This window comes from Symphodus melops (assembly GCF_947650265.1).
Source record: "Symphodus melops genome assembly, chromosome: 17".
Lineage (NCBI taxonomy): Eukaryota > Metazoa > Chordata > Actinopteri > Labriformes > Labridae > Symphodus > Symphodus melops.
The window spans coordinates 13,170,160-13,191,792 of NC_136707.1; the positions used below are offsets into that span (position 1 = coordinate 13,170,160).

The following is a 21,633-nucleotide window of genomic DNA, read 5'->3' on the forward strand; positions in this document are numbered from 1 at the left end:
CAGGTAAGTGCATTAGCGAAGTTTTAGCTCTTGCAAATACACTTTCAAGAGAGGAAATTAAGTTAGCCGACAGTGATGGGCAATAAATAAATTCACTATTTCTTAAACTGAGCTGTTACATTGAAAAAAAGCTGTGTACATTGTTTTTCTCTACAGCTTAGAAGTTACATTTGTTTCTTAATACATTTATGTGAAAGCAACAGTGTGGTAGCCAACTTTAACCTCTGATTTAGGATACACATAATCTTATCATCTGTAAGCCTGTGCTACACAAAGTCATAAAAAATGGACACAATTCTTTTAAAATTAATTTAGTCTGCATAGATTTTTTTTTATCATGTGTAAATCAGCCAGTTACAGTCTATGATTTCAGCAATTTATTTACATCAAATAATATCGTTATTACACCGTCTTCTTTCAATAGGCTGCTCCTTTAGCCCCGCCCGCTGTCGTTACGTCATCAGCGGGGGGTTGGGAGCGCCGTGTCTCCCTAGTGCCATTCACTCTTCGTCAGACACACGGAGCACACTAGCCTGGCCGCCGCACATTTTAAAGCGACTTTTGTATAGACTACTTGGCGGTTCTCTTATATATTGTTTAAAATACGTCTTCCTGACGAGCTGTTATCACATTAAAGGTGCTGGGAGTAACTTGCAGGTAAGAGAAGTAATTTTCAACATTTATATAACCACCGCGTAGCTTTATGAGAGCGGAGATACGCATGAGAACATGTTTACTATTCTGCCTAATTGTGACTTCCTGTTTTGCACATAATGTTTAAAACATTTGAAAACGTGCGGGGTTATTTGTTTTTGTACAAAGAGCTGCTTGCCTGTGTAATCTGCTGTTTCTTTAACTGGATTATAAACTGAACAGTGAGTGTTTGTGTGCATGTCTGCGCTGCTGCACACTCTCTTTAATCCCCGGGGTTTCAGTCGTGTGCAGGATACAGCCCGAAACAGAAAACACCAGACTGCCCATGCAAATGCAGTATCTCAAAAAAAAAAAAAAAAGGCTTTAACTTGTAGGCAGTTTGCAACAGAAGTTTTGCGAATGTTTCCAATGTTATTTTCACATTTGGCCAGCTGGTTTATTTGTTAAGGATAAACATATAATTTATATTTTTGTTAGCCCGTCTCAGAATTAACTCTTGCGCTGTGCTCGACTCAGTATTTTTCCTTTTAAACAGTATCCTTTTTTTGTTACCTTTTTTCTCTGGATAGATTTCAATGAAAGTATCTTAATGTTTAATGGAACAATACAGCATATACTAACATTAGCACAATTTAGATCCCATTTCTACACTGAGAGTACAAATTAAAAAAAAAACAATTGATAATGCATGCATCTTGATGTATTGTTTCAGGGCATGCTTTCCAGCACATAGTCCCAATAAAGAGGCATGCTTTATACAGAAGCACTATTTTTTTTACAACTAAATCTAACAGAAGTCCATGTTTTTTGCATGGAAGTAGTTGGACTGTATTCATCAATGTGTTAACTCTGCATGTTATAAAACCTAATAATTCTCCAACAGATGTGACATTAAGTATAAACTTGTCATTGAGTCCTGTGCACAGTGAGAACTGGAGCTGCACTAAGTCCCAGCCAGTCTAATTACTCACAGCCCACTGCCCTTGTAGAAATAGCTGACTCATCCTCCCCTCCTTCTATTTTTCTGTCAGGTCTTTCGTGACTGCAGCCCCAGCCTCCTCCACCAACCTCTGAAGTGAAGCATTAACTGTTCTCCTGCCAGACCTCAAAGCATCTCTGGACAGGCAAAGTGAGACACGAACCCAGGAAAGGACCAATATATAAAGGGGTTAAAGAATGGCCTGCTGAAGGAGATGGTTTAGTCGTGTGTATCATTAGAAGAATTGTCACACTTTAAAGGACCTAAACATGGGGAACCAGCTAACAGAAATCGCCCCAACCACCCCGTTCCTCCCTCACTTTCAGTCTTTACACATAGTGGTGATTGGGTTGGACTCTGCTGGGAAAACATCTCTCCTCTACAGACTCAAGCTGCAAGAGTTTGTTGAGACCATCCCCACGAAAGGTTTTAACATGGAGCGGATTAAAGTGACTATGGGAAACTCCAAAACCAACACGACCATGCTCCAGGTTTGGGATGTAGGCGGTCAGGAAAAACTAAGGCCCCTCTGGAAGTCGTACACCAGGAGGACGGACGGGTTAGTGTTTGTGGTGGACGCAGCAGAGACGGAACGCATGGAGGAGGCGAAAGTGGAGCTCAACAGGATCGCTCGATCAGCAGAGAACCAGGGGGTCCCGGTGCTGGTCCTGGCAAACAAACAGGACCTTGTTGGAGCCATGTCAGCTTCAGAGGTGATTACATTTGTCTTAATGTTATCAGAGCTGAGATGATTTTCCAGTATGTCGGTGTCCATTAACTGGAGCTCGCTCTGGTTTGATAAAAAGTCATGCAAAGTTAAATGTTTGCTGCTTTTATGCCACGACAATTCTTTAAATTGAGGATCAGTCAGCTTGACATTCAGAAGTCTGACTGAAATCGTTCTAAATTTCAGAAGTCCAGTTAAATGGCCTAATCGAGCAAAATGCGAGCTTGACTTGACTTTTGGTGTAAACCGAGTTTCTACAATTTTTTCCCTACACAACAAGTTTTACTGGCAGTCTCAAAGAAGGCTTCCAGATCTGATCTTAAAACTTCAGTCGAACAAAATGTGTCAAAGTAGGGCCGCAAAATGCGTTGCGATCGTTTCAGCAGCCAGTGAGTGAGTTGTTTCTGAACTGTGGGTACACAAACAAAACCAGAGGCTCCCCACACTGCATACTTTGCATAACTGTACTTTTTGCTCAAATGAGTTGAGGTCTTTTATCAGTTATGGGAAGGATTGGATGGTGAGCTTCTTTTTCAAAAGTTGTATTCCCCGGGCTTGTCCATGCAGTAATAACATTTGGAACATTTACAAACGTGACCCGAGCAATTTTCAGATCTTTCCGTAAGTCTCTCATACGAATGCAATCTCTTTGTTGCTCCTAAAAGTTGAGGCTGTGTGCTGTCAGAAGAAAAACGACTACAATAGTCCCATGGTTATGAAAATGACCAATAATTGAAAAATTAGGAAAACAACAGACTTCATGTTAGTGGGAGAATTTCATATCACAATGAAGCTAAAACAAATGTAAAATGCTATTTAAATTGTTCTGTAGTGTGTATAATGCTCGCTTCACACGGCAGGGTTTTAAAATTGTCCGCAGATTTCCCAAACGTTAGAGACCACACACATGGTGATAAATGATAGGAGGTGTCACTGTTTTGGTCGTAGAGTGTTTGGTGTGCAGCAACACTTGCAACATCAGCACACCCCTCGCGAACATCCCCCGATCAGACAGGAAATCTCGCAAAACCTCTCGAGATCAAACGTGGTTTTTTTTTTTGGATTACCCACATGCTCCTGTCATTTCTTCGCCACTACGCCACCTCTCTGTCTGATTGGCTACGCGTCACAGTCAACAGGCTCGTGCTCGTTTTCCCATCGGAGCACACCACACACGATGAGAAATCGGGCCAAAACAATCCGACATGTTGAATATCCTACATTTAAGATCGGAGTGATCCCGGCATCTTTCTGATCAGACGTCAGCAGTCTTAACACACCACACATGGCAGGATTATTTTACGATGATCGGGGCGCCCTTAAGATAAGTAAGGGGAGAATCTTGGTCAAAATCGGCCTAATTATCCTGCCGTGTGAACCAGCCTTTAGCAAAAGTGTACATTTTCCTCTACCCGCAGCTGACTTTGACTTCCTGCCACTGTTTGTCAGGTTAAGTCAATCTTATCAGTAGTTATCTCACTCAGAGTTAATAAGGTAAAAGTAGTCAGCAGTGTCGCCAACTCTGCAACTTTCTTACCAGATTAAGCAGCTTTCCTGAGCCTCTTAGCAACTTTAAGTGAGCACCTTTTGGAGGAACTGCATTTTTTTTATTACCTCAAACACTTCTCAGCTGTAAAAAGTCAGATATGCTTGAAAAAGTGTCCGGTTGTGACTCATTTCCTGTCTACGCGTCTGTGTTTCAGGTTGAGAAGGCGCTCGGCCTCCATGAGCTGAGCTCATCGACGCTGCACCACACGCAGGGCTGCTCTGCTCTCGACGGTCAGGGCCTTCAGCCGGGCTTGGACCACCTTTACGAGATGATCCTGAAGAGGAAGAAGATGCTCCGACACAGCAAAAAGAAGAGATGAGAGGAACATAGTGGAGCCGGCGGCAGAAGTGACTTTGAACCACTCCTCGTCTGAGGATCTTCTCAGCAGGCCATGTCGCGGACACTTCCAAACTTCGATAGGTGGAACACGAGGGAATCTAGGTGTGGGTGTCGTCTAAGGAGTTCAAACATTGGCATGAGAGTTTGAGCAAATTAACACCTTCCTTCACCTTGTAGACATTAGACATGATTCTTTCGGATGATGGTCCTCGTGGGCACTCTTTGCTCTCCTCACCTCACATCCTGAACGGAGCACATAGGAGAGCACAACAAAGAAAACCTGTGCAATATACGACGAACTCTTCGATGCACTCACTCCAGTATTGAAGGATATTTTTTTTTGAGACTGTTCTTCCAACAGAAACCTGCAGGCATGACCTGAGCACAGTTCTTGTTTCTTTCACTACGTTTTCATGTCACACTTTATTCAGAAATCTTTATGTTGCATGATGTTCAGACAACACTATGGGTTCCAAAGAGGACTCTTGTGATTATTGTGGGTAACGATAAGCTCACGATTTAATTCACTCTCCACCCGGACGACACAGAGCAGCACGACAGACTGAAACACTGAAATGCCATGAAAGTTTTGACACTCTCCTTTTCTACCAAAGTTTTTATTTTTGCTTGTCTTAGTTTGGTTCTTCAGCGTTGGTTGATTGCTTGATTGGTTTGTTGTCAGTTCGAGCGTTTCATCTTGTGTAGATTTTGTTTTGTAAATGTCAAGAATAAATTATTGAGCCAGAGTTCATGCTTTCACGACACTTGTCTCATTATTTAAAATGCCTTGCATGACATAATGGAAATGGAAGCACATGTCTTTACAAACCTCAGCAGGACTTTGACGTTTGGCACAGCATCTAACAGGAGACGCACTGATGGGATGTGAAGTGAATCATACCTGCAGGTTGTTGCACAAAGATGTTTACAGCTGTTTAGAGAGGTTGGGAAAAAATGACAATACACTAACCTAGACACAAGGATGCAACCCAGTGTCCATGTCCAATCCTTTCCCAAAAATTCAAAATACCCGGTCCATGTTGGAAGATGTCAGAACAATTTCATCAACTCTAACTTTATAAATATGTCTGGATTGGATTTTATTTAATTATTAGTCCTTCCACTCAGAATATTGCCAACAAAACCAACAATAGCTCCTAACAGTCTGATATAATCTGGCCTTGAACGGGGCTATTACTTGCTGGTGCAGGTTAGCTGCTTAGATTTGTCACAAGGTACGTACTGGTACTGTTAAAAACGTAAAATGTTAAACCACTTCTAATGCTTTAAGCTCCAGAAAAAGGTCGACGTGGTGATCTTTAAAATATGCACACATAGTTTTGTTTTATCCCACACTTAGAAATAGTCAATTTTCGATGTAACATCTGATTAGTCGCCATTTGGTAAGTTACAAAACAGTTCCAACAGCAGGTCTGTAATTGAGGTGTTTACAGTAGTAACTGATTCAATCTTTAGTGTTTACTTACTGGTGCTCTTGATGGCATTTTCCATTTATTTGCTACTTTCGTGCACTCTTTGATGTTTCTATTTTAGGAGTGCCTGTCTGCTGTTAAATGTACAGATCATAGATAACTGTGACATGGCTGTGGGTGGTTTGAAGGCAACAGGCTTATGTTCTTCAACAGTATTTGTTGCCACATAGGCATCAAACAGGTTTTTGATGTCAGTGTCCTCAGGCAAGCGTTTCACCAGTAGGTCATCCCATTATTTCTCCAACATCGCTTTGTATCATTACCCTTCTCACTGTCTCTGCTTCATCTCCCTCCTCTATTCCACCCTGGCATCTAATAGCATCAAATTCTCAGGGTCATGTTGCTGACCTGTTTGAGGTGTTGTAGCCCTCCCAGTGCGAAACCAAGGCCTGCTAATAATTCAGCTTTCATGACGTGGATCTCAGCTCAGATTTATGTTGAAACTAGATTTTTGTGCGGCAATGTGAAATAATATAAGACATAAGCTTTTTTCAGATTCCGATTCAACAACAGCGTGTCGTTACCTCTTTGGACTTTCATATTGATTCCACAGTGGCGTAATATCAGTGTCCCACTCTCTGATTAAACATTGCTTTATGGCGTTGCAGAAGTGCAAGAAAGCACTGCACAGCAAGAGCTCCTCATAGACACACAGACATGCACGCAGACAGCGCTGCACTCCCTCGCTGGCTCTGCATATCCTGTCTCCTCATTGTAACGCCTCTGTTGCTATCATTGATACAGAAGAGGTCCCCCAGTAACGTACATTTCAAGCCTTGATACGGCAGTCTGATTAGGGCTTCTAATGTCACAGAGGTCACGACTTCAGAATGGTAACTAAAAAATTATAAATTCCTGTGACCCTAAAGATTTATCTGAAAACCCCATTAAGGTCAAGACGCCAAAGCTGAATTAACCTGCCTGAAATGTGAAGGTAGGATTAAATGATGAGGCTGAACAATTCTGCATTTGTTCCATGATAAACTACTATATCCACAAAGAGATCATCAAAAACTGATGATTAACCAAATCATGAGTTTTGACAGCAAGCAGCTACCATTGAAACCCAGAAAGTTTACAAGCTGGGAGTACTGGAGCCTCGTGTGATAACTATCAGTTGTTGATCAGTCACACAGGAATGTTAAAGTCCTCGTTCAGCAGCCCAGCCCCCACCCTAATGATGTGTCTAGGCTGTTCTCTCTGTGATACCCCCCCACCTATTGTATCCTAGACCACTCGACTGTGATACTCAGATCAACTTGTTGTCCTGTCTGTGTGTGTGTGTGTGTGTGTGTGTGTGTGTGTGTGTGTGTGGGGGGGGGGGGGGGGGGGGGCAACCAAACTGTTGTGACAACATTTGGGTCGTCCGTTTAACATTCTTAAAGCAGCCAGATTTTCAAGGGGAGCATCAGTCTCATCAGTTTTACCTGTTACGTTTTATCATTGTATCATCGTGGAGTTTTGCTGTTTAGTATTTGCTTGCTTTGGTTTTCCATTTTATCTGTTTGCATTGTGAACTTGTCCTCATACGTAATAGTACTACAACACACAAAAAGGTCATCATTACAAAAGAGTCCTTCACCTGTATTATATATCTAAGTTATATCCCATTACCCAAACCATACCATACCTTTCTTTTCAATGAGAGTATGACCTGCCACCACTTCCAGTGGTAGTTGGTAATTTGTAAATGTATATTGATATGCGCTTCTTAAAGGCATTGCATTAATGTTAGCTGCTGATACCGTCACAATTGGTCCATGCACTCCAAGAAGTCTAAATACTCTGGGGTTAAATCACTGCCCATCCCCCACTAGTCATTCCTGCCATATGTTCAAACCTGCAGCCTTATCCCCAAGTCCTCTTTATACCAAGAGCCATATGTGTTCTTCCTGATTTCTTTCACAGGAGTCTCTGATGTCTTGATCCTAAACAGGAAATCTTGCTGCCTTATACTTAAGAATCTCACATCTATACTTTTTTGTCTTGTACAATAATTCCAATAAACATTGATTGGATATTTGTTTTTAAAAGTGCTACACAAACAAAGTTATTATTATCATTATTAAGTGGAATCCACTCCAAAAGAAATGTAAACTTGTCATTGAGAGGAATTAAGTCATTTTTATCACAGTATTACATGGTTATGTCATGCTACATTCTATTTACCTTGGAAGAGGGAGCTGGGAATGACGTCACACCCGAGTTCCAGTTGCAAGTCGGAAAAGCAACATGGACACTTCCAGGAGCAGCTTTGTTTTGTTCGCTCACATCAGACAATAACAACTCACTACGTGATCGTTTGTGCACGAAAATAAAATCCAAACATGTCCACAGAGAACTGACAATATACAATCAGTGTGATTGATTTATCACACAACAAAAAGGAGCAAGCATGCGGCTAATAAAAACTATACAGCTTCCACATTTCAGATTTTTAAAACAAGAAAGAATCGTGACGCGTGTTGGACTCTCTTATTTCATCGTTTTCTTTCTGCTCCCACAGAAGCACAAACAGGTGGAGCTGCATGTGGACACAGACCTCTGAATACAAGTCTTTCATCCATCGTCTTGTCGCAGCCATGTTGGATTCTAACTCGGCAAATCAATTTTATCCTACTTTCCGACTAGTAAATGCAACTTCAGGGGGCATTCCAGTTGACACTTCTGACTGGGAACTCGGAATTTCCCACTTCCCAGTTCAACTGGAACGCAGCATAATGTTACATAATTGTTGTTCCTATGATGGCAGGTTTACATGCAATTCAAAAACTTCCTCCTACAATTTTTAAGATGTAATGTTTACCTGCAAGTTACTTAATGCATGACTTAACTTTCAGTCAGTGTCAGTATGACAACTTCAACTATTTAACTTGCCTGTTGACATGACTCACACTTTAGTGATGATTGGATTTTCAGTCATCAATCGATCAATACTTTTTAATGAAATGATGTCAACTGTGAATGTTTCCCACTCTTAAAACCCTGCACTTCACACTAGAGAGAAAGCAGTGAATGGTTGTTGTTTTTTCCTATATGGGGTTTTCTTTTCTTACTTTTTCAAATTAATTTTGTAGTGTGCAATGCTGCATCATTTATAGTTTATTATGCAGGGACAAAATACAACACAATGAACTTGTTTTCAACTGTTGTACATGTGCAGAGGCTACAAGAGTTTAGCAGGTTTTATGATGAACAAATGTTTTTTTCAGGAACAATTAAAAGCTTACCTTTAAGAACAAACACAATCAACTCTAATAAAAAACCATCCGCAGACCAAACATGCAGAGTCCAAAACAGACAATAAAGCAGACTAGTAGAAGAAAAGGTTAAAAAATGAAATCACAAAGTTTTGGAAAAGAATGTCTTAAGCAGAGAAGTAAAATGAGGGACTGACTCTGCAAATCGGATCTCCTCTTGCTCTTCCAGAGTCTGGGGTCTCTGTCAGCAAAAGCCACAGCCCCCTTATTTTTCAGTCTGGACCTTGGAGCAGCCAAATGAGCTCTGCCAGAGAATCTCAGGCTGTGTCCTGGTACATAAGGGGTTAAAACTTTAGAAATATTGTATAGGAACAGTCCAGCCCATGTTGTGCCTTTAAAGTAATTAATAAATCTTAAGATAAATTGTTTGGCTAACCTGGGATCTTATCTGTAACATATCAAAGCAGTTGGGTCAAATTTTATATTAGAAGCACTTTCCAAAACCAGGATTAAAAATGGTTTTACAGATACAGAAGACAGTTATCCTTTGCTAGAATTATCACTGTGGAGGAATATTTACATGAAACAAACTGTATTTTTTTTTCTTGGCAAATAGCATTCAAACTTGCAGCTGCCATGTGTGTTTAGACTTTTCTATGTTTTCTGTTTGTGCAGCCCATGGGACTGATCTGACAAAGATATTTGGTGGAATAGAGCAGGCAGTGAAATCAATCGGCTCTCCTTGTAGTCTTAACATTGCTGGCTTTAACCCTCCTGTATTGCTCAGTCAATCCAATTATCCTGATTGGAAGCTCCCTCCTGCTGCTTCTCAGCTGTTGACATAATAAGTAAATAGCAGGATTAGTGAGTCAGCAGAATGTCGAGGAAAACCCTCCACATGAAACGTCTAAAGCCGAGGGAAGAGTTTTTTCCAGTCAGGCAGTTTGTCGAGCAGTTTTTCTTCCATCTTGCTCCTTTCTCTTTTATCTTGTGTTGTTTCCTCTTCCTTTTGGCACCTTCCTGTCTCCTTCCTTCAAGTTATAGCTGTTTTTCTCCTATCTGACCTTTCATCTCACTCAGACTCAGTTTTATTCACCTGTCTGTTAAATTCTCTCCAGAAAAAGAAAAACAAGTTGTAGCTGTTTTCACGTGTTTATCTTCAAAACAACAAGGCCCAATTCTGTGAATGTGATGAATGTGATGTTCTCAAAATAATGAGTTACCTCTCAATAGTGAGTTATCATAAGAAAGCACACGTTATCAGAATCAGATTTAGAATGGGGTTTTATTGCCGAGTAAATTTACACACACAAGGAATTTGTATTGGTGCAAAAATACTTAACAAGCATTTCATTATTTAAAGTGACTTGGTCTGATTTTAAGGATGAGATTTAATTTGAACATTTAGAAGGAGATACTTATTGGACTGTATTATGTTAGTTTTTGTTGTTCTGTTGTTTCTGTTTATCTCTTTATGTGAAAATAAAGGGGCCGCTGTGGCTCAGTTGGTATCGATCCCCAGTTCTCCATGTGTTCTTGGGCAAGACACTTTAGCTCAAGTTGCTCCTGATGCTTCGCCGATGAATGGGGTTAGTTAATTCTGATGGTCACTTTACATCAGTCTCTACCATCAGTGTGTGAATAGGTGTGACCTTCGTCGTAAAAGCGATTTGAGTTGTCAGAAGACTCGAAAAGCGCTATACAAGCTCAAGTCCACCATTTTATGTGCGATGTGACGACTTTGGTAATTGGTGAATGGACTTGACCTTGTATAGCGTTTTTAGTCTTCTGCTTTAACACAGCATGTCACACCTTAAGTGACCATCAGAAGTAACTGACCCCATTCATACACATTTATATGATGAAGCAGCTGGAGCAACTTGGGGTTAAATTTCTTGTCTAAAGCCACATCAGTGTGACTACAGGATTTGGGGTTTGAACCTCCAACCTTTCAGTTGAAGAGTCACAGCCGCCCACTTATTACTGTAAGAAATGGCAATACTACTTCTACATTTCTATTACATTACCAGTGTTATCATAACACTTTGTATCATTTGTTTAACCCCTTTACGCCTATTGTTTCGAATTTGCATCAAAACGCTTCCACTCCAAATGCAGCCAAAATAGCATCTGTATTCCTCTACTGCTAGTTGATACACTTTCAATAAGTATCTTGGAAACTTTGCAAGCATCCTATGAAAATAGGACGAGTCGGAGATAGAACAACATCCGTTTGATGTGCTATGTATGTGCTAATTTTATGAAATATCTATTTATGTGCTGTTTTCAAATAAACGTTCTCAACTTAACTTAGCATCTACTTAAATGCAGAAACATGTAAAAAAATGTTTTAATACTTGGAAACAAATTCAGGCGTCAAGGGGTTAATCATTTGAAATAATTTTGTTGTTCTTTTTTTATTTTGCTGCAGATGTTTTTGTTGTGTTGTTTATCTTGAAAAACAACACAAGTTGTTTTTCAAGATACATTAAGGATGAGCTGGTCATACATAAGTTTCTGTCTAACACATGGAGTCATTCAGCAGGGACAAGCTGTTCCCCATTATCTGTTTTCAAGGCCGGTCTTCCTTAACACCAGTAACAATGTCAACAGGTTTTACAACTCTGAACCAGCACCAAAGATGATGAGCTCTTACTTATGGTTTTAATTTTTTTTTTCACCACTGAATGTCGTTTATTAACTTTATTTTTCCCTCTATCTCTGCAGATGCTTGTTTGGTAGTAAACATGTAAATAATCATAGTTTGATAGAGACAGAAAGACATTCTGTCATGGACACATCAGTTTCAGAATTCTATTACTTAACTCTCTACATATAGATTGAATAGTTGACTTTTGCTTCACCCTTCTTCTCTTCTCCCTGCTATGGTTCCTCCCTCAGCAGCACAGTATTTTTAGAATTCACTGCTGTGGGTTTTGATGGGTATCTTCATGTCTGTCAGTCCACCCAGGCCTTGCCGGAAAAAGGGGAGGCTCCATCTTCACGCAAGATTTAGGATGAGACATCCTTTTCAAAATAGATTTGAGTGCATCCAAAGCATTATGTTACCATCATTGGTGGAGTTAAACCATCAGATAAAAAAATCACCATTTTAAAAAGAGGCCAATCCTTTCAGGGATAGAGCTGCCTTTATGTTGAATTGGCTGCATTCAAATAATTAAATATCTAACTTTTATTAAATCAAACTGCTAGCCTTTAAGTGTTGTTTGCTCTTTTGTTTTGTCTCCCATCTTTCCAACACTATAATTCCAATGGAAAAAACTACATCCACCTGTGCATTAAATAAACCTATTCAATGGATTGCTATCGATAGTATACATGGAGCTCTTGGATGTGTCAGTGTACATTTGACAGCAGTTTCTGTTTGGGTTTATAGTCGTGGTATTGCAGATCTTTGAGATTAATTGTAGTGCTTGTGGCTTTCATGTTCCATTTAGGTTTGTCACGAAGTGTGGAACTTGCATTGTTCTGATCTTGCAGTCTTGTCATGCCATGTTTTTCTCTTGGTCTAAACCCCATCAAAGTCATGTTCATGTCTTTCTCTCAATACACGCTGGTCTTGGTCATGACTTGGTCTCACTTCAAACAGTTTTTAACTACAGCACTGGTTTTCTTTATGCTAGACCAAAAGGCTTAAGCATCTACAAGGCAACTGAGAAAATCAGACAATCCAGAATGTTGTAGGGGCAGGCTGTATGACCTTTTCTGATGTAAAATCTTGATTTTTGCTTCAATCTATCTTTGATTTTCACTTTCCGCAGCTGCTCTGCACTTTGGCTGAGAAGAAACCAACGTGTTTTAAACTGAACCTCAAACAGAGCCCCACCCCAGCTGGTTGGCCTATTACTCACCTCTTTGACTGGTGCACTAGCTGGGAAGGGATCCAGCTTTCATGTCCTGACAGATAGCTACATAGGCCTTTACTGAACAACAGAGAAAAGCTCAAGCATAAAATGCTCCAAGTTGATTATATTTCAGTGCTTCTTACAATTAGAGTCAAAAGAGTTTAAGCTTTTGGAAAAAACTATTTCAAATCTTATGGGCTGCTGGTTGTACAACCAGATGTTTTAAAAAAAAGTCTTGGTACAATTAACCCACTCTAAAGAGAGAAGCAAAAGGCACACTTATAGATGCAGAAATACTATGCCATATTGTATATTGTTTGTCATGGCCATGTAAGAAACAATTTATAAAGGTAGGTCAAAAAGTGAGGAAACAGAGACCATGCAATGGGTCATTTCACTTTTCTGCACACAGGCGTATTCGAGTTTGGCATTTTAGGAAGAGACATGTTTGAGTCAGTGTCCTAATGAGAGCTTCCAAAACTCATGTACTCGTTATTAAAGGACAACGGGACAATGCAACATATACATAGAACACAGATCCTGCCTGAATTGCAAAGAGGAGGTCCTATCCATCCATTATCAATACACATTTTGCTATTCAGGGTTTTTGGGGGCTGGGTTTAATATTCACAGCTGTCCTTGGGCAAGAGGTGGGGTACTGCCTGGACTGGTTGCCATTTAATCACAGGGCTGACACATCGAGAAAAACATACATTCACGCTCACAGCTACAATCAAGAGTCACCAATTAAACTTACGAGCATGTTTTTGGACTGTGGAGGGACGCCGGAGTACCAGGAGGGATCCCACGCATGCGCAGGAAGAACATGGTAACTCCACACATGGTCCCTGCGTAACCAGGCATTAGCACCAGGAGCCCTCCTGATGAGAGACGACAGCATTAACCACTGCATCACAAATAGCCTTGAGCTTGGGGTTTTAGGAGCTTAACAAGTGAACACTTATAAAAGTTGATGAAAATGGAAAAGTTATTCTGACTTCCTCATTAATCTAGAAAAAAAAATTGTTAGGTGAACTTTTTATTTTGTGTTGAGGTGTGGTTAAAAGTCATGCTTTCACAATTTTTTTTCACTTGTATCCATGTATAACAATTTTTATTGCACCAATTTTTTTAAAGCCTCGTGTTGCATGCTGGCCTTTTGTTTACAGTTCTTACTGAAACAGAGAAACCTCCTCTGTGTCACCTGGTACGACTTGTATGACTCGTAAGGACCTCAGAGTTTCAGAAGGTTTCTCAGTATTTGAAATATGACAAGAATTTCAGCTATGACATAATGTCAAAGCATTTTAATGTTTCAACACTCACAAGGAAGCATCTAGATCATTCTACCATAAATAGTACAGTGTTTTACTCTTAAATAGAACCGTTCCACAACATAATCTAAACACAAATTGAATATTTTGTATATTATTTTTCAGCACAAACATCAATCCATCATATATCAGGCCACAGTTCCCAGAGTCTTTAGAAACACAAGAGTATCTCCACACCTTATTCACAGTAATTGTGCCCCAGGCAGAAAGTTCAGATCAGTACTCAAGTAATATTATGCTGGAACAACAACTCTCTCCTCCTCTGCATGGCTCATCTTGTTCTCCATTGTCCTTCTCTTCACTGCCTCTGCACATTTAGTAGTAGAAGGGTGGAGCCAGGCTGCTGGACTGACGTCAAAGGTTGTTCCAGAATGCGGTGAAGCAATGCACACACCTGAATACAGTTGTTAAAAACAGGCCTTTCTGGATATGCAGCACCATCCCTCCTGGTGTAAATGGAAAACAAAAAGCACACATCGTTTTTTTAGCATCAGCTGGAGTACAGGTCTGGCTGGACTGATGAAAAGGATTTATTCATTTTCAGAAACCAACAGGAAGTAATTTAGGTCAGCATCAATTAGCCCACATTTACAGAGGACTATTTTTCTTTTTCAATCTGCTTCATCACAAATGGATACCAGCTCTTTGTAGTGATTCACAAAAAAATCACTTAGATTATCAGCAAGCTGTATTTCTCTTGTTATACAAAATACAATGGTTCATATAATGAAGAATGAACACACTTCATTTTTGGATATAACTTTGTATATGCTATTTTATTACATGAGACATTAAAGTAATATTCTACTATTCCCTAAAAAAATACTTCCACATGTTAAAGGAAAAACAATGAATTGTTAATTCAATATTTTCCTGTGAGAAAACAACCAAAATCATATACAGAAAGCACATGGAACAGGACTGTAAAGTAATTCAAAAAGAAAAGAGGAAACCCTTAAGGTGTCAAATGAGGAATGAAATGGTTGGACTGACGAACAGATCTCTCCAACATGTCTGTGTTTGCTTTCAGTTTGTGGCAGGTTGGCTCCCTTAAAATTAACTGTGACCTATTGTCAATTGTGATAATGTACAACATTACGACATAAAAAGCTCCCCGTGAATGAAGTACTCAATCACCTCTGGTGGGTGGTTGAAGTAAAAAAGAAAGAGTCCAGCTTTTGAATGTTATTAGGCGGAAAGGTGGACAAAACATAATACATGTCTAAAGATCAAAAAATGTGCAAAGTCCTATTACAAAATTAAACGTGGATTGATATTGATATACTATTGAAGAGGTAAGAGGTTTACTTAATGTGCAGGTGGATGCATTTGTTTCCATTTAAATTATAGTGTTGCTTTCCAACACAAGACAAAACAAAGGAGCAAACAACACTTGCACTTTGATTTGATTGTCACCAAGGACATTCTTAACGCTGTGTGCAAATTAAGGACTGCACAGGATTCTCTGCTTCCTGCTCTGCTGCATGACAACCACATTTCTGAAGCCCTTGTACATGGGGCTAGTAATGTTATCACTTAAAGCTAATTGTTTATCCTTATTTTTTGTTAAACACATGCTTGAGTTGTGTCACTTTCACCTTTTAATTTTTCTTTACAGTAAATGGTGAATGGACTTCAATAACATCCTAGTCCTTTGACCACTCAAAGTGCTTTTGCACTTCTAGTCACATTTACCCACTCAGTCACTACATCCACACATGACAGAGGCTGCTACACAATGTACCGAACTGGCCAGCATTACTGCTAGATTTACGTGCATAATACAGATAGAGTGGTATCAACATTTTTATTCTAAATTCTCAAGAGAGCAAAAAATAATCATTAACATAAACGCCTAACTGTTGTAAAAGTAGTTATTTATAAATAACCTAAAAGTATCACACAAACTCAGTACTAAGTAGACCACTAGCTGGAGCAACCCGATACTGCTCACATTTTCCTCTGTATGACTGTTTTATCGTTGTCTCTCATCCCCGTGTTAAATGGAACGGAAAGACAAAGAAAAGAGATGTACAGTAAAGTGGAGGAGGAGTAGGTAGGATGGATAAAGAACTGTATTTCTTTCTGCATTCTGCACACTCTAATTGGTACTCTGATTGACAGGATGGAGAGAGTGATGTAAGAGGGAGAGCTAGAGACCTAATTGATAAATGGATAGAGATGTGTGAGTTTGAGTGTGTGGAGCTCCAAGCTGGCTGCCTGAAGGAGGACAGCTCACATCCCATCAGCTCATCTGATTCTCCAGGGAGTACTGAGGAGCTGTTTGCAGCCTGCAAGCTCTGCTGTTGGCTGAGTAGCCGAGTAGTGTCAGAATTAAAGGTGGAATATGCATCTATTGATGGACATATTACCCCTGCTCTTTTGTTGTAATGATTAAAAAAAAATTCTTTTGCAAATGGTTTCTGTAGCATGTTAAGAAACCTTTTCTTTCTTCAGTTTTTTTTGTTGTTGTTGCAGAAACATTGTCCTTTCTTAGCACAGGTATTAATAAGCAGCCCCTTTCTCCATAACAACACTTTCTAATTATTTGCTGATTTTTAATTAAATCAGACAGACTTTAAGTAATCATAATTACAATTGCTTTTTGAGAAAATATAAGCATAAAAACACAAGTTATAAGCAGGCAGATATAAGGAACAAATATTAAGATGTGCATCAACATAATGTGGATTAGGCTTTTATAATGGTTTTCAGGAACCATACATAACAACACACAATTGCAAATAATGCAACAAAGTTTGAGATGATTTGTAAAAATTAATGATGATTTTTTGGGAGTTTAATGTTTCTGTAAATAACTTTTAGACATAAAGACTACCTCTAATTGTCAAGCCTTCTATTTGGTGAAAACAAGCGTTCACAAGCAACAATCGACATGCTTATACTGTAGTTATAGCCCCAGTATTTTTGTTTACAATGGAATAGAAACCAGCTGCACAGTAAGTGGATGGGTCTAGGCTCTTGTGTGATAAAGTATTCCTGGCATAGCTGAACCACTGCATAACTTGAAGCCCCTATACCCTATGCAGATGTTGAGGAAAAAAATAGTCAGAATTGCTGACACACACATGAACTCATAGTCACACACTTGCATGCTCACAGTCTGTGTCTCATGTGGAAAACGGCTGTTGAGGATGAAATCTGAACTTTTATGATGTCCTTTGCAACGTGTGCCTGTGCTTGATTGTTCTGCAAGGTAGACTGATGATTAAACTAACAGCTGTTAGTTCTATGGCAGTGTGGTGAGTTCAAATTACAAGTGTATGTGTGTGTATGCGCACAGTGATGGTAAGATAGTAGGTCTGTTGTTCAGGGAAGAGATGAGTCAGATGGTCTGAGCACAACAACACAAAGGGCTTCAGCCTTGGAGGGATAAAAAAAAAAAACAGAGCTAGATAACCACACTGTGTGTGAGTGTTTGTCTCAGTCTGATGAATAAGCTTTGTGAAAAAATGAAAAAAATAGAGTGTTAGCTGAAGTGTTGCAGATAAGCAGCTATACAATTACAATGATCAAGATGTTGGTTTAGAAAAAAGTGTTGGTCTCATATTCGCTTAGATTCGCACATTACCAAAGAGAGGCAGAGGGCAAAGTTGTCAGGACAGGAGCACAGTTAACATTTTAGCCTTTTCAAAATGAGCAAGTTGTTTCCAAGTAATGGTACACATGCTGGCCTTGAAACAGGTTAAAAGTTAACCCGCAGTTCTTTCTGTAAAATAGACAGCCAGTGTTGACTGTGTCCCCCCGACTATTGTTTCATTTTTTCTTCTGCCTTCATGAGACCATGAACATTCAAATGCTTTATAAATGATCTCTCCAAAATGAGTTTTCTCATAAGTGTTTATAAAATGTTTTCAAAAATTTTGCAAATTTGTTAGAAGGCATTTCTAGAGAAGATTTGTGTTTTACAAAGAGACATACAGATCTTGAATCTTGTTTGTTTGTCGTCTGAACTTTTAGGAAAAAGGATTAGAATACACTTTATTGATATTAGTTTTTACAGCAGTTTAAAACAGGAATATAAACAGAATCAATTGCAAAAAGTTAAAAAAAACACCAGCTATGAGCTGAGTTATATTAATTAAATAATGGAAGAAAAAAATGAATTGTATTAACTAATACAATGCCTAAAACTTATGTATGACAGATAAGATATTATTAAAAAAACACAGTGGGTAGCATTAATGATATTGATGATTATTATACAGATGAGATGTGTTAATCTCTCCCATATTCACTGTGAAAACCATCCTTGAAAACCATCACTTTAGGCTTTGTGGAGCTTGAAGTTCTCTCTGCTCACAGCCATTATTTCATGCTAAACTGGCTTGACAGAGTGTAGATATTTCTGAGCAGCAGATGCATGGCCTTGGGTGGATCAACTGCGACTGGTATTTCGGGAATGTCGCAGAGCTGGTGTTTACAGTACGTCTGCATACCTCACAGCCCTTCAACCTTCGCACTCCCTCATGTCTTGATGTTAATGGCTTTTTTTCTGATCTATTCTGAGCCAAAGGGAGTATGTGGATCCTCCATACATCTGCAGATATCCAACAAAATATCAGAACAGTAATCAACATGAGCTTAGTTTAACCATTTCAACATGCAGATGTTATAGAGGAAGATAATCTAAGAATAAGGGCATTTGTTTTGTTCTTGGTCCTATCTATCTTTTTACAACATTGTTGAAATATTTCTGTATCAGTTAATGTGTTTGTCTTTCACTGACACTCTCACACAAACATTTCTAAGCAGTTCCATTCTCTACCCATACACTTCTAAGTTGAGTAAACAAGCTACGAACTGCATGTGTGTGTATAAGTCTGTGTGCTGTTTACCTTTAATAAGGGCTGATGTAATGTATGTACTCTGTACACAACACGTGACATAATTGTGTGTTGAGAAGAAACAGTGCTTGTAATATAGAGAGCACAAACTTTCAAGAACATGACGTGAGCTGCAAAAGCATAACTGTACACACACACACGCACCAAACACACCATTATGTTCTAAAAAAACAGAACACATACTCTATCATGCTCTATCTTTTGGCAAAAACAGACACACTCAAAGGCCGACATGAAACGAAGGTGAGCAACATTGATTTGTTGGAGATCAAAGGCACATACAGCCAGTGGTCTACAAGAAACAGAAGCAGAGTCTGCCTCTGCATTTCACCAACAGTCTCTGTTTGTCTCAGATCTGTTGATTTTGTGTTTTTGATTTGAATTTGAGACAAAATGAGGTGGTAGCTTGTCAGTCAAATTGCAAACGGTAGGTTTTGTGAAACAAAACAGACTCCTCATCATGCTGTCTTTGCTATTTAGCCCATAATAATTAAAACCAGAATGATTCTTCTCCAAATTGATGTAAAACGCAAAAGCAGTGAGAAGGCATCATTAAGCTTCAAACGAGCGTTTAAATGAACTTTGGTCCATGCAAGGGAAAGATCCAGTCCAACCATTAACCAGAGCACACCACAAAATGAAGTTGGCTTGCTACACAGTAATGTTAGCAAGAAAGTGGTTGACTCTGAACATCAGTATAATTGAATGCAAATTCCAACACTGCAGATAGGTGGGCATCACAATGCAGTGAGAGAGAGATACAGTGATTGATTGATTCTGATTGTTTTAAAGGTTCCATATTATGCCCTTTTTGGGGTTCATAAATCAATTTTATGTGCTTACTAAAGTACATTCACAATCGCTAATGTTCGGAAAAACAGTTTTTTCATGGACTGCCGCTCCATGCAGGCTGTCTCATCTGCCTGTATTTCTAATGCTCAGAATCCCCCACGAAGAAAAGAAAACGAGCAGGGTCTCCATGTGTGCTAAGTCTGATCTGATTGGTTTGCTGATCAACTCTCTCGTAGTTGGTCAGCCGTTCGGCTTTGTTCTCGGATATGTCTCGACCCTTTTACCAAATTGGGAATGCTATAGTCAGTCTATGGAAAGCTTGTGCTTGCTACAATGAGCTAATGGGCTTGGATCAAGCGGACTAAGGACCGAGCGTTTCATGCTTCCGCTAAAAGGAGGATTTAGGAGAAGATGTGTTTCCACAAACTTTGAGTTTTTGAACATAGATGTGCCAATACATGCACAAGACACCAGAAAAAAACACACTAAAGAGCATGTAAAACCAGAAAAAAAGCAAATAATATCGGGACATTTAAATGCAGTATTCTAGATTATGAGTTTATATAGAACCACTGGAATTAATTCAGTTTGTATACCACCTTGCTGTAGCCCTTAGTGTGGCACTTTGAGAATAGCTATTTGTTAGAGTTTATAGTAAGAACTCAGATGTGATTAATCCACTGATAGTAGTCAAATTATTCGATCTGGTTATGACTTTTTGTAGCAAGCAGTTGCATCTCCCCCTGCTGACCTTAAATAGAATGCAGGTTAAGACACTTCTGTATTGGTTTACTTTTAAAACGAGATGATACTTCCACTTTTGTATGCACGATATGAGTAAAACTTTAAGCACTGATTTTTTTTTTTCTCAAATTGTGAACGAGGACCCTCGAGGACACACGTGAGTGTTTCAAAGCAGAGTTTTTTTTACTTTAAAGGGGGATATATACTACCCTTTTTTCCACCTTTAAAGGTCTAACACTGGGGAATCAGGTTAAAAATCAGTGCTGTTTATGTCCCAATACAAACTGTTATTTGCTGCTGCAGTGTGAGACTTCCTGTCTCCTGTGCAGGGAATAACTGTAGTTTCCTCACAGACAACCGAGCCCACTAACAACACAGCACACAAAAAGGTTAACTTGCTGGTCTCATCCTGATTCAGAGGTTCTTGTGACCTCTGGTAAACCCCTTAACCTCCTTGTCCATCCTGTGACAGACATGCACAATGGTCAATCCCTTCTAAATCCCACAGGTCATAAAGTGAGGGACCCTGATGCCACAGTTTTATTAAGAGGTCACACCTCCCATTCTCCTGTGCTGCCCTCTACTCTTTGTCACAGTCCTCTGTTGTTGTTGTTGCAGATAAAGCTGCAGCATTAAATGGTACCACTCATTAACACTTGAACTGTATTGTACAAATGACTTTTATGGGTTATTTTGGCCTTTGCACAGTCAGGGGATTTCTGTCAGTGATGTAAGGACATGCAATGTTTGGCAATTAAGAGAATATTTGTGTTACAGCCAGATGCCTTTATTGCTTTATACGCATGAGTAACCTCCACCCCTTAATTTAATCTCCTGCAGTAATTACAGTCACAGCAGGAGGGGCCCACCATAAGAGCAGTAGTAGGACCATAAAGAGTGAATGATGCAGATGAAAAAAATAAGAATAGAAGATGACAAGAGGTGCAGATGGGATTAAGATGAGAAAGATTTATGCTCCTTGAAAACAGTGCATTTTGCACGTTAGGTTTTTTTGTGATCGTCTGTGCTAATATGCAACATTAATTCCTATTCTTGTCAAAAGATTTTACTGAGGTACAATCTTTAGA

The 21,633-nt window shown here is 39.4% G+C and overlaps 1 protein-coding gene across 1 annotated transcript; it reads left to right on the forward strand.

Moving 5' to 3' along the window:
• The first annotated feature begins 458 nt into the window (after positions 1 to 458).
• Positions 459 to 4,802, forward strand: LOC306838514 (ADP-ribosylation factor-like protein 4D). The gene is made up of 3 exons (XM_079366722.1): positions 459 to 657; positions 1,686 to 2,346; positions 4,064 to 4,802. Exons 2-3 carry the CDS (start codon positions 1,903 to 1,905, stop codon positions 4,226 to 4,228), a joined length of 609 nt encoding a protein of 202 aa, XP_079222848.1. The 5' UTR covers positions 459 to 657; positions 1,686 to 1,902; the 3' UTR covers positions 4,229 to 4,802.
• Positions 4,803 to 21,633: the final 16,831 nt, after the last annotated feature.

What these genes read in the sequence shown, in the direction of transcription:
- LOC306838514 (XM_079366722.1), top strand. Translation starts at nt 1,903, where the DNA reads ATGGGGAACCAGCTAACAGAAATCGCCCCAACCACCCCGTTCCTCCCT. An exon ending in GAGCCATGTCAGCTTCAGAG is followed by an intron (nt 2,347 to 4,063) that starts GTGATTACATTT and finishes TCTGTGTTTCAG; the next exon opens with GTTGAGAAGGCGCTCGGCCT.